The sequence below is a fragment of the Notolepis coatsorum genome (genome assembly GCF_963971535.1).
Source record: "Notolepis coatsorum genome assembly, chromosome: 7".
In the NCBI taxonomy this organism is placed as follows: Eukaryota; Metazoa; Chordata; class Actinopteri; order Aulopiformes; family Paralepididae; genus Notolepis; species Notolepis coatsorum.
The window spans coordinates 38,579,828-38,592,019 of record NC_140171.1 but is presented as its reverse complement, the minus strand read 5'-3'; the positions used below and the strand labels follow the sequence as shown (position 1 = coordinate 38,592,019).

At 43.3% G+C, this 12,192-nt stretch overlaps 1 protein-coding gene across 2 annotated transcripts; it reads right to left on the bottom strand.

Annotated features, from left to right (window-relative positions):
* Positions 1-3,995: 3,995 nt before the first annotated feature.
* Positions 3,996-5,744, bottom strand: cxcl8a (chemokine (C-X-C motif) ligand 8a). Of its 2 annotated transcripts, none has more exons than XM_084319129.1 (4): positions 5,566-5,744; positions 5,148-5,271; positions 4,697-4,783; positions 3,996-4,481 (listed from the first exon to the last, which is right to left on the bottom strand). In XM_084319129.1, exons 1-4 carry the CDS (start codon positions 5,630-5,632, stop codon positions 4,472-4,474), a joined length of 288 nt encoding a protein of 95 aa, XP_084175255.1. In that variant the 5' UTR covers positions 5,633-5,744; the 3' UTR covers positions 3,996-4,471. The 2 variants fall into 2 exon arrangements, with proteins under 2 accessions (XP_084175255.1, XP_084175256.1); XM_084319130.1 differs by having other exon boundaries at positions 3,996-4,478.
* Between the last annotated feature and the right edge of the window lie 6,448 nt (positions 5,745-12,192).

The window sequence follows — 12,192 nt, the reverse complement described above, 5'->3', positions numbered from 1 at the left end:
CCGCCGCCGGTGCACGCACGGTAGCATTTGTCTGAAAAGAAGGGCGCTTTACCGCACTAGCGTGCGGTGACGAATGCGGAAGCATTTTTGCACTGCTTGCTTGGCATTAACGTACAGGCGTCCGGGACCTCTCCTGCGTCCCGCCATCAGGTGGGCTAGCAGGAGTGTGTGGGTGTGGACCGCGGGGTGCTGTGTCACACGTGGTCCCGCTTGCGCTGTGCGTTCAGGGGTGCCTGGTCCCCCCCCTTTTCGCACTTTGGTGGAGTTGACTGCCTCCCCCCCTTCGTTAGGACGGGCAGGTGGACGGGACTCCCCTCCTTCCTGGCTGGGGCTTACGGGCCCTCAGGGGGTGCATTTGTCCGGGCGCCGCGTCTGCTCTGCCCTTATCTCAGTAGGCAGGGCCGGACGCGAGGCCAGTTGATATGTAACGTATGGTTATTCTATAACCCTAGTTACATGATACTGGCTGAGCGTCCCGCTCTTAGCGCCCTGAGGTCCCTTGGAGGTTTTCCGCTTATGGAAATCGAACTGGGAAGGGTGAGGCGTGACCACTTCCGGCATCATATAGGGACGCATGGGAGTGGCGTGGTCACGTGCAAGTGGGTGCATTTGTTTTTGTTTCTCGTGCACGCTAGGTGCGTGGAGATAAGGGGTTATCTCAGTAGGCAGAGCGGGACGCTCAGCCACACCAGTATCATGTAACTAGGGTTATAGAAGAATAACCATACGTTCTTGTCCTTGTTCAGGAGTCGTGTGGCTTGTGGGAAAGAGCTGTTTTGATTGTATAGAGCAGTTGCTTATTGGAATAGTATACAGAGAAATATAACTATGTTAAGGAACAAATGTATGTAAAAAAAATTGTTTAAAATTGCGCTCATGAATAACGAGATAAATGTTGGTCATTGACTTATTATGGAAATTAGTATGGAAATATAAAGGTGATCGGTGACTTGAGAAAAGTTATGCTATGCCGTCCTGCCGCGCCCATATATGGGCAGTTTCCTGCTGCAGCATTCCCACGCTGTCAAACTGGCGTCAATCGGCGCAGCTGTGAGGGATTCGCTCATCAGTAGCCCCTATATCACCCCACGGATCCTGTCGTCCTTCGTCGGAGTGTTATTTAGCCATCCTAGGTACGACGACGTATCCTACCTTGCTGCTCTCACCTAAATAATGCCGACCCGGCCTTCTCTAACCTTTGTTCTCCCTGTGCCCAGGATAACCCGCTGCCAGCCTACGCTGTCTATCGAGACGCCGCCCGCCCGGACGTTCCCGAGGAGAACGAAGAGTACTCCTGTACCACATTCATCCCCACCTGCCTGAAGAAGTCCACTATTATCCCTGTACCCAAAAAATCCAAGCCTGCTTGCCTCAACGACTACCGCCCTGTAGCTCTCACCTCCATAGCCATGAAGTGCTTTGAGAAGCTAGTAAAGGGCTACATCTGCTGGGCTACATCCTCCCCATCAACATGGACCCCCTGCAATTTGCATACCGCCCCAACAGGTCCACGGAGGACGCCATAGCCCATGTGCTGCACACAGCAGCATCACACCTGGACAAGAGGCAGGGGAACTATGTGAGAATGCTATTCATCGACTACAGCTCGGCATTCAATACCATAGTCCCCTCCATACTCATAGCCAAGCTCAGGGACCTGGGCTTGAACTATGACCTCTGCCAGTGGGTCTTGGACTTCCTGACGGGCAGACCCCAGGTGGTGAGAGCAGGCAACTGCACCTCCTCATCCATCACCCTCAACATAGGGGCCCCCCAGGGCTGTGTTCTGAGTCCCCTCCTCTACTCCCTGTACACACACGACTGTGTGGCTCAGCAGAGTAGCAATACAATCATCAAATTTGCTGACGACACAGTGGTGGTGGGCCTGATCTCTGCCAACGACGAGAGGGCCTACCTGGAAGAGGTCAAGGTCCTGGCGGGATGGTGCCAGGAAAACAGCCTCTCCCTGAACGTCAGCAAAACAAAGGAGATGATTGTGGACTTCAGGAGGTCGGGGGCCAAGGACTACAGCCCCCTCAGCATCGACGGGGCACCGGTTGAGAGAGTCAACAGCTTTAAGTACCTCGGAGCCTACATATCCGAGGACTTGACATGGACCACACACATTGACAGTGTTGTGAAGAAGGCACGACAACGCCTCTACTTCCTCAGGCGCCTAAGGAAGTTCCAAGTCAGTCAGAAGATCCTTAAGAACTTCTACTCATGTACAATAGAGAGCATCCTGACTGGCAACATCACCTCCTGGTTTGGGAATAGCACTGCACAAGACCGAAGCAGACTACAAAGAGTGACACGTTCAGCCGAACGCACAATTGGAGGGGGGCTCCCCACCCTCCAGAACATTTACAACAAGCGTTGCAGGGGCAAGGCTAAGAGAATCATTAAAGACTCCAGTCACCCGAACAACTGCCTCTTTGAACTGCTGCGGTCAGGCAAGCGATACCGGAGTCTCAAGGCGAGCACAGAAAGACTCAGAAGAAGCTTCTATCCCCAGGCCATCAGGCTGCTAAACGAACAATGAACACTACACAACAACAACCATCAAACGCACATAGCACACACATCCACACGCACACACTCACTTTAAACAAACACACTGTAGCACCCACTCCACACACTTTATAGCACACACTCACTTTAAACAAACACACTGTAGCACCCACTCCCCACACTTTATATTTATTGATGAAGGATTGCACTACAACTCGTACACCTTACTGTAAATTGTACCTAAATTGTACCTCATCCCATTTCTGCTTTGCACTATATAGTACTGTACATTAGTACACTGCATAGTATTGTATATTATATGGTAACTCAGTTACGTCTATTCTGCATCGAACATTGTACATATGTCTATACTGAACACTGTGACCTCATTTTCTACTTCTAAATTACATGCTATACTATGTTATTTGATACTATCTTGTCTAGCACAGTCTCTGGAGCGTAACAGTAAGAAGCATTTTGTATGAAAGTATTCTGTACTTCTGTATGACAACTAGAAAGAAACTTGAAACTTGAAACATTCTGCACATTCCCTGTTGTATATTGACGCCTGGTACCTTTGGAATAAATATCCTAAACCGCTCCACTCTCTCTCTCCCTGTGTTTCTGCTATTGGGTTCTGCTACCGCAGCCCCCCGTAACAATATTATAAGTTAAAATCATATAAAAGATTTTTATCAGTTTTGGACTGATTATGGAGTATTTTATGGTCAATAAAGTTTTCAATCAATCAATCAATCAACACCTCACTCTGTTGTTAAAAAGACACACACTCGACAATGATCAGACCACTCCTCTTAATCCTCCTTTCTTTCACTTTCCCTGCTTTCCAACCATTCCTGTACTTCAACCGAATCTCATAAAACACCATCCTCTGAGTTGCCAATTAGTTTCATTCCAACCTGCATGATAAATATTCTCCTTCTAGCTTCTGATTCTTCCCTTTCTCTTCTAACTGGACTTGGTGGGTTTGATGTAGGCCAATACATCAGTTCAAGTTCTCCCTGTGACAACAACAAACTACTTCCAGGACTTGTATTCCTATAGTACCTTGGCGAGGACAAACTATACTCAGGACTCGCTGTACTAACATAACATCCATCTGTTCCCCATCACTTTCAAACCTCCCACTTGACTTTCCATGTTTCCTCATTCTACCCACATTTGGACCTTTGATTGTAGTGCCACCCTCTGGCTGATTAGTGTGATATTTGTTGTGATGCATTCACACTCCAATATTTATAATTGTGGCATATTTTATGTCTCTATCATGTACATTTCTTAGTGGGAAGGATGGACATGACAAATGGATTGACGGACAGATCCATAGACCGGCAGACGACTGGCTAATATTAGAGGCGGGTCAGAGTTAAGGAAGACCAGAATTTAGTGGAGGGAGGGACCAGGAGAAAGGGTATAGAAATATATAATTAATAAATAGGTTAATGAAAGAGAATGAAATGCAATCCCATTTACAAATTTTTTATTTGTCATACAATGCTGACAGGACCGTTAAATACAAATAAATAGATCTAAATAAATACATAAATAAATATGTAATATTATTTTAAACAATATGGCTCGGCTAGCAGTACTATTTTACCACCAGTCATCAAAGATGACAAGCAATACAGTAAAACAACAACAGCAACAACAACAACAACAACAAAAGACAACAAAACATGAAATGTTATAAATAATGTCAACTATTCTTGATAAATAAAAAAAATAGAAAATAAAATAATAATTCACACAAACATTTCCTGAGTGGACAAAATCTAGATTACTTTTCACTTTTCACAGAAGTAATCTGCTAATTCCAATGAAGTACAATGTGCTGGTATTGCTGACAAGAACTTCATGTCAGTATATTAAGAAATGAATACTCTTCGTTCTTCTCGTAACAGTGCAAAATCCCACGACCGTGTCCCACTGCACGTCTTCAGCGTCTGCTATATGGAGAGAAATAGACAGGAAGACAGAATTGTTTATCATCAAAAGATTCAGTCCTTGTGAGGAAATATTAGGCTATTTTATTTAATAACGAGCCAAAGCCGATCAGTTCATCTGACTTATTTCCATATCCCAAGTATGGGTACAGTGGGTATTACAGTACTCGTTGTCTGAGTCTGAGTGCTTGTGGGTGAGTGATCTGTACAGTACTTACGTGGATAGGATCCTCTCAATGACTCTCTTAACCCAGCGAGCTTCGGGATCCAGACAGACCTCTTGGCCGGTGGTTTTCAGAGTGGCACTATAACAACAAAGAGTAGAGACCATGTCAGAACAGGAAGCAGGGGCAAGGGGGAGTAGAAGTAGAGAGAGTTAAAAAAAAAAAAAAAAAAAAAAAAAAACTCTCAAATATTCTAAGAATGCAGTCTTATAACGCAGCCAGCAGCCATTGTGTCAGTGTTCATAAATTATTATTTATGAAAGTCATTGAGGGCAGGCCCTTGTTCACAGTTATGTCGAGATGCAGGCGAATGTCATAGGTTCATCCGGGTACTGGAGCACGTCTTTGAGTGGATTTCTCACCCATGTTCCAGCACCCGGAAAAATGTGAAACTGGAAACTGGACACCTTGAGATGGGATGATAACTAGGACGCTTAGGACTCACATGATCTCAGTGTCCTCACAGTGGGAGTTAGCAGGTATCAGCTCCACCTTCTCTATGTGACGGCCAATAGGACGACTCTCTGTCTGGATACACCTGCAGCGAAGCTCCACACCAAGGCTTCTCCCTGTTGGGGGTCACGGGTCAAACGGGGTCAAACAGGGTCACATGTCACACTGTTGGTACTAATTTAATTATAGTGAGTATCTTCCCTAGTCTTTCTCTCTTTAACCCATTGAAACCGGGAAACACATTTGTGTGTATATCCAGGCTATATAATGCATTATTAGCAGGCGTTTTAGGTCTAAATGGAATGAATAACTTGTGTTTAACTTGTGAACACAAATACACACTATACAGAGTACTGAACAGATTATTGTCATATACTTGATCAATGCATGGGTGTAAAAAGATCTCTTACCTTCAGAGATGGCCAGAAAGGACAGGAGCACGATCATGAAAGTTACTGTGATTCTTCTGCACATCATTTTCAACTTTGTTGGGGCTAAAGTAACTAAAATACTGAATAATAGTGAAGAATGACCTTCAAAAAGTTTTTTTCCTTCTTCTATATTTGTCTTTTATTCAGTTATCCGGCTCTTTTCTTCCTCTCCTCTTGGTTTGACTGCTCTCTGTGAGGCTGTTGTTTGAATCTGCCGCTGAGGAGGGAAGCTGCTCCTTTTAAAGCTCTGGGAATGAGTCACGATACATTGTTGCACAACTTGGGGAAGTCAGTAGCGGGAAATCACCATGAGCACTTGACAATACCATCCGCTGATATTTGTGATTTATCTTTCACAAGTGAGCGTTTGTCACCTCAAAGAAATAACACAAAAGTTTTAAACGATACGAGTGGAAAAGTACAAGAGTGACAAGAAAGTAATATGCTCACGTGAGTGATGCTCACGCTAATACAAAAGAAAAAGAGAAAACAGTTTGATGCAATCTGTGGATGAGTGCCTGGCATTGTGCCATGTCATCATATAATTTACTTACTTACTTACTGTACGTACAGGAGGGAGGATTTCAAGAAAGAATCGGATGACTTAAAAGTCTACAACATATCTAAAAACACAATCCTCTAGTCTAGATTTGTTTTTGCATGTTGTTGTGTTTTTATTGCATGTTCCTCCACTTGTTGTTGTTATTGTTGTTGTTGTTGCCAGGGTTAGGGGTTCAAATCCCATCGGAGCCACCAATACTGAAAAGATGTATCCAGTCATTCCACGGTGAAGCACTTTGAGTTGTATTAGTACAAGAAAAATGCTACGGGCAAATGTATTTAAACTGAACCACATTTCATACACAGAGGCAATTCAAAGTGCTCTACAGTAAGTGAAATAGATACTAAGAAATACAAAGAGATGATGAAGAGCCTAAAAGAGCATACAAAAAGAAATCTAAGATCAGCGGGCTGCAACCACAGTAGCACACGTTTATTTAAAGGCAATAAAAGGTTTTTATCAGCGTTCAGGCAAAACTGAGATCGTCCAAAAGTTTGTTCCAACTTATGTGTGGCATAATAACTGAGCTGCTTCACCATGTCTTGTTTTAAATCTGTGAACAGTTAGAAGACCGGTCGCAGATGACCTAAGAGGTCTAGAGGGGACATATGGTGGAAGCAAGTCAGAGCTGTATTTTGACCCTAAACTGTTAAAACGTTGAAGTGGTCTTATAGAAATGCAGCCATTCATTCATTCATTCATTCATTCATTCATTCATTCATTCATTCATTCATTCATTCATTCATTCATTCATTCATTCATTCATTCATTCATTCATTCAATAATGAGTTTTCAAATTTCGACATGGGCACAGTTGAGAAAAAAGCTGTGTAATGAGACTGAATGCTTTACAAGTGTTTCATATTACAGCTCATTTAAACTGATTACATGGTTTAATTCATGAACAAGTTCAAACATGACAGATTAGACATGACAGTCCATGTACAACACGTAAAATACCTTGTTTATCAGAAACAGGGATTATTTTAATACTTATTCAAAGCAAACTATTATTTTGTATTATTACTATTATGAATAATAGAATTGTTATTATTATTATTGTTATGATTGTTATGAAATAAGTGCTTGCATTTTATCATGTTTTTATCCCTTGGATGATGTCTCTAATCCACAATCAAATTAATCAATCAATCAATTATGAATGAAACCATCCTGCACAGAACCTAGACATTTTCAAGTTGTGCTTTTGTACCATTCCCATACCTATACACCCCCCCCCCCCCCTGCTCACCAGCATCTTCTTAATGAGACCTCCTGGTAAAATAAACAATCAGCTCTCAGACTGCCAGCTACAATAAATTAACACCAATAATCACAGCAATGGCAATGTTTTAATATTGTAAACCAGGCACTGCCTTCCTTGATCCAAAGGTGTATTATTGCAGGTAGACATAAGCGGAACCTCTACCACATGTATTACTTGCCTTCGGTCTGTCACATTCTTGGAAGAAGAGCTGGCCAGATGCCAATAAGTAAGATTCATGGGAATCAGGCATGACGCAAACTCGACATGCTCCAACACGTTGCACCAATGGCGACACCAGTTGGACATTTGTTCACAAAGCAGGAATGTAAGATGATGCCTAATGGGTTGGTCTCTTCATCCTGACAGTTTGATGAACTGTGTTGTGTGAATTAATTCAATGAAAAGATGTTAGATGAAAGATTCAGGCCGCAGACAGCTGTGAAAGCTACAACATTTATTTAACCGTCTAGATTTTGTATGTATTCTAGGGGTGTAAAGGTACACGTATCCGTACCGAACCGTTTCAGTGTGTACCGTACCAAACGGCTGTGTACCGAACGAATACAACGGTATGTTAACCAACGACTAATATAATTATTATTATTATTATTTATTTTTTTACAAGTCGATTAGTAATTTCAATATAGAATATTCGTTGACAGCCCTGAGCCCTACAAGTACAATTAGTTACTGCACCCTACATCACCCCTGAGTGGAACATGGAAAGACAAACTTTCCCCCACTGTACCGAAAACCCGTACCGAACCTTGACTTAAAAAAAAAAAAATCTTGTTCGTTGGTTGACTTTTTTGATTACATTGGTTGCCATTTTGTCACAGGAAAGATTTGCCTCTAGGATGGAACCCAGGTAGGTAATTTCATCTTTCCTTGTGACAATAATGTCACCCACTGTAACAGAGAAGCCGTTGGCCTCGCTGAGTTTGCTATTTGATCCAAAGAGAATGGATTCTGTTTTACCCAGGGCCAGGTGTAATGATAGTTTGAGCCAGGTGCAGATTCTGCCGAGTTCAGAGCTGAGGGTTTTTTCAAATGGATCCGTCATCAGCTCTATTTTCAATCTTTCAAAATGTTCTTATGTACCCCAGTTGCTATTGCATGTACTTATTTGTGTTTCATTACACGTATATGTACATGCTTACCAGCTTTTTCACCTGTTTTATAGCAACACTACTATCACCAACATCTAAGAAGGCCCTTCTAAGGTTTCTCCCCTCCACATTGCCTGTGGTGCTTTTTTCCTATTGCTAGGTTTTTAGTGAGTTTTTTCGTACCTTCACGTGCGGTATGTCTGGGAGTGTTGCATTCATTTATTAATTTATTTATTAAAAAAAAATTGGACTTCATGGTGTTTTTGTTTTGTTCTTGATTTATTGTGATGTTCTTCTTGACTTGTTTAAAGAAGACGTGTCCGGCCCATGGGGACATTAACGTGTGTTGTCGGGCCTTACAAATTCATTTTGTACACCTTGTTGCATGTAGGTAATCCTTGACTTGCATGTGCGTGTGAAGAGATCTTGGGTTGTGTGTACTGTATGTAAGGGGTTGTGGGTATGTAAGGGGTTGTGTGTATGTAAGGGGTTGTGTGTATGTAAGCGGTTGTGGGTAGGGGTTGTGTGTATGTAAGGGGTTGTGGGCATGTAAGGGGTTGTGGGTATGTAAGGGGTTGTGGGCATGTAAGGGGTTGTGGGTATGTAAGCGGTTGTGTGTATGTAAGCGGTTGTGGGTATGTAAGCGGTTGTGTGTATGTAAGCGGTTGTGTGTATGTAAGCGGTTGTGGGTATGTAAGCGGTTGTGGGTATGTAAGCGGTTGTGGGTATGTAAGCGGTTGTGGGTATCTAAGGGGTTGTGTGTATGTAAGGGGTTGTGTATGTAAGGGGTTGTGGGTATGTAAGGGGTTGTGTATGTAAGGGGTTGTGGGTATCTAAGGGGTTGTGGGTATGTAAGGGGTTGTGTATATGTAAGGGGTTGTGGGTATCTAAGGGGTTGTGGGTATGTAAGGGGTTGTGTATGTAAGGGGTTGTGGGTATGTAAGGGGTTGTGTATGTAAGGGGTTGTGGGTATGTAAGGGGTTGTGTATGTAAGGGGTTGTGGGTATGTAAGCGGTTGTGTGTATGTAAGCGGTTGTGTGTATGTAAGCGGTTGTGTGTATGTAAGGGGTTGTGGGTATGTAAGCGGTTGTGTGTATGTAAGCGGTTGTGTGTATGTAAGCGGTTGTGTGTATGTAAGCGGTTGTGTGTATGTAAGCGGTTGTGGGTACGTAAGCGGTTGTGTGTATGTAAGCAGTTGTGGGTATGTAAGCGGTTGTGGGTATCTAAGGGGTTGTGTGTATGTAAGGGGTTGTGTATGTAAGGGGTTGTGGGTATGTAAGGGGTTGTGTATATGTAAGGGGTTGTGGGTATCTAAGGGGTTGTGGGTATGTAAGGGGTTGTGTATATGTAAGGGGTTGTGGGTATGTACGGGGTTGTGTATGTAAGCGGTTGTGGGTATCTAAGGGGTTGTGGGTATGTAAGGGGTTGTGTATGTAAGGGGTTGTGGGTATCTAAGGGGTTGTGGGTATGTAAGGGGTTGTGTATGTAAGGGGTTGTGTATGTAAGGGGTTGTGGGTATGTAAGGGGTTGTGTATGTAAGGGGTTGTGGGTATGTAAGGGGTTGTGTATGTAAGGGGTTGTGGGTATGTAAGGGGTTGTGTATATGTAAGCGGTTGTGGGTATAACTTGGGGTTGTGTATGTAAGGGGTTGTGTATGTAAGGGTTTGTAATCGCAGAGCCTCTCTACGTATAGGCTACATGCATTTCTCAAACATTTCAACTGCATGCAGTCTTGCAAGCAAAGTGTAGGCATGCAATTGATTGTCTGTGATTGTCGATAAAAAGGAGATAAACTGATTGGTCTGTTATATACAGTCAATTCTCACAACTGAATGGAAACGTGAGAAAATCCTGACACAACAACACATGGGCTGTCAACACATAATTCGCTATATAACAAAGAGGGTTGCACACAGGCATAAATTATAACAGGTTCACACAAGCTACTGGCAAGCACTTTGCGCTTGGCACCTGTCTTCTGACCAGCCTGGAGCTGCGAACCTTCCACTCACCAGCACCATGTGACCCCGAAAGAGAAATACCATGGGAGTTAGTTGGGAGTTAGTTTCCACCAAGGGGCTGTTACTGCAAGGTTTCAATCTCATATGCCTATTAGATTAGATTAGATTAGATTAGATAAAAAATGTATTGTCATCATACAGCACGAGTACAGTACAATAAAAAGAAGTTTGGCTTTCTATTTTTGTTGTGTGATCAGCACATGCACACACACAGAGGTAAGCACGAAGACAGGTAAGCACAAAGACAGGAAAACACAAATTGTATGGTTTCATCTAGACTGTCCCATGATTCCAAATTGTAGGGAACTAATGTAGTGCTCATTCGTGGTGTGGTCATTCAGAGTGCATGCCCGCTCGGAACGCGTGCCCATTCGGAACAGTCGGATTGCTTGGCTCCTGGTATTGCTGCTCGCAGCGGTTTTGGAGGGTGTGGCCATTGAGAGCGTGTGGCCATTCAGAATGCATGCCCACTCGGACCCTAACCCGGAATTAACCTCGTTCCCAGTTTTATCTCCTCCGTGAGATAAAGACTGTTAAAGCACTACGATCGAAAGTGTGAATTTCCGGTGTATGTACTTCCCCTGGAAGCTGCCTCCGAACTGACCAAACTTTTCCCGAATCCTGTCGGCAAACAAGCTAGAACGTCCCGGTCATGTAGTAAATTCTTCAGGCAAAGCCGTTGCAGTGGCTTAAACGAGGAAATATTGTGCACTTCACACGTTTCTATAATTGTTTTGTCGAAACCGGAAAGCCTGTAGCTGGTACTTCCTGTACTTCCGTTTACACACTTCAGGAGGCATAGCTTTACCAGCCTACCCCGGAATGCTGCTTGTAGCGTTCTCAAGAACGTGGTATGGCTGCATGCATCATTCTCAAGCATGAAGTCGATTGGAGTCTAACATTTATTTTTATAGTGCCATCATCTGGCCAAATGGCACCAATGTCGAACACTGCACTCCCCTGGGTCCTCAGTAATACACCAGCTGAGGGTGAAGTCGATCACATGAACGGCTCTCAAGATATGAGAAGGTCAGAAACGCTTGCAGACAGAGAGATTCCTTCTTTTATAGTTATATAATGGTCCTGTATTGTTCAAATTAAAGTGATTTTCCACACAAACGAGTGTAGAGATGCTTGGTCACATAACTTCCCACTACTGCCCTGTCACTGGATAGCTTGGAGCTAAAGGGTTTCTCTTTTAGGATTGCTCATGTTGTCTGTTCCTGCATTAAATAAGCATTTTATAATTTGTAAATGCAGATTTGTCCTTTTTTTAATGTTGTATGTCTAAGAGTCTGCACCCAGTATAAATCCAAAAGTAAAATAAATCTTTCATCTCGCCCATGGCAGGCATGCAAAACAAGATCAGGGTTTCTTATTATTATGACAAACGCTACAGCTAATCTTCAGCAAGATTTACGCCTGTTTATTTTGTCCTTACATTCAGTAGGTTATTGACAAATGCCCCCCCCCCCCCCCCCCTCTGCTAGAGTTGACTTCCCCAAGATTTCCCCCCAAAAAAGTGTGGATCAGAGCGCAATGTTTATGTCTAGCTGAGGAGCGTGTGTGCACTTGAATCATAGAGGAAGTAGCCCCCATGATGGTATGATGACACATTACACGTACTCCAAAACTTCCAGTGACCAG

What these genes read in the sequence shown, in the direction of transcription:
- cxcl8a (XM_084319129.1), bottom strand. Translation starts at nt 5,632, where the DNA reads ATGATGTGCAGAAGAATCACAGTAACTTTCATGATCGTGCTCCTGTCC. An exon ending in CTTTCTGGCCATCTCTGAAG is followed by an intron (nt 5,272 to 5,565) that starts GTAAGAGATCTT and finishes GACCCCCAACAG; the next exon opens with GGAGAAGCCTTGGTGTGGAG. An exon ending in TGTGAGGACACTGAGATCAT is followed by an intron (nt 4,784 to 5,147) that starts GTGAGTCCTAAG and finishes TTGTTGTTATAG; the next exon opens with TGCCACTCTGAAAACCACCG.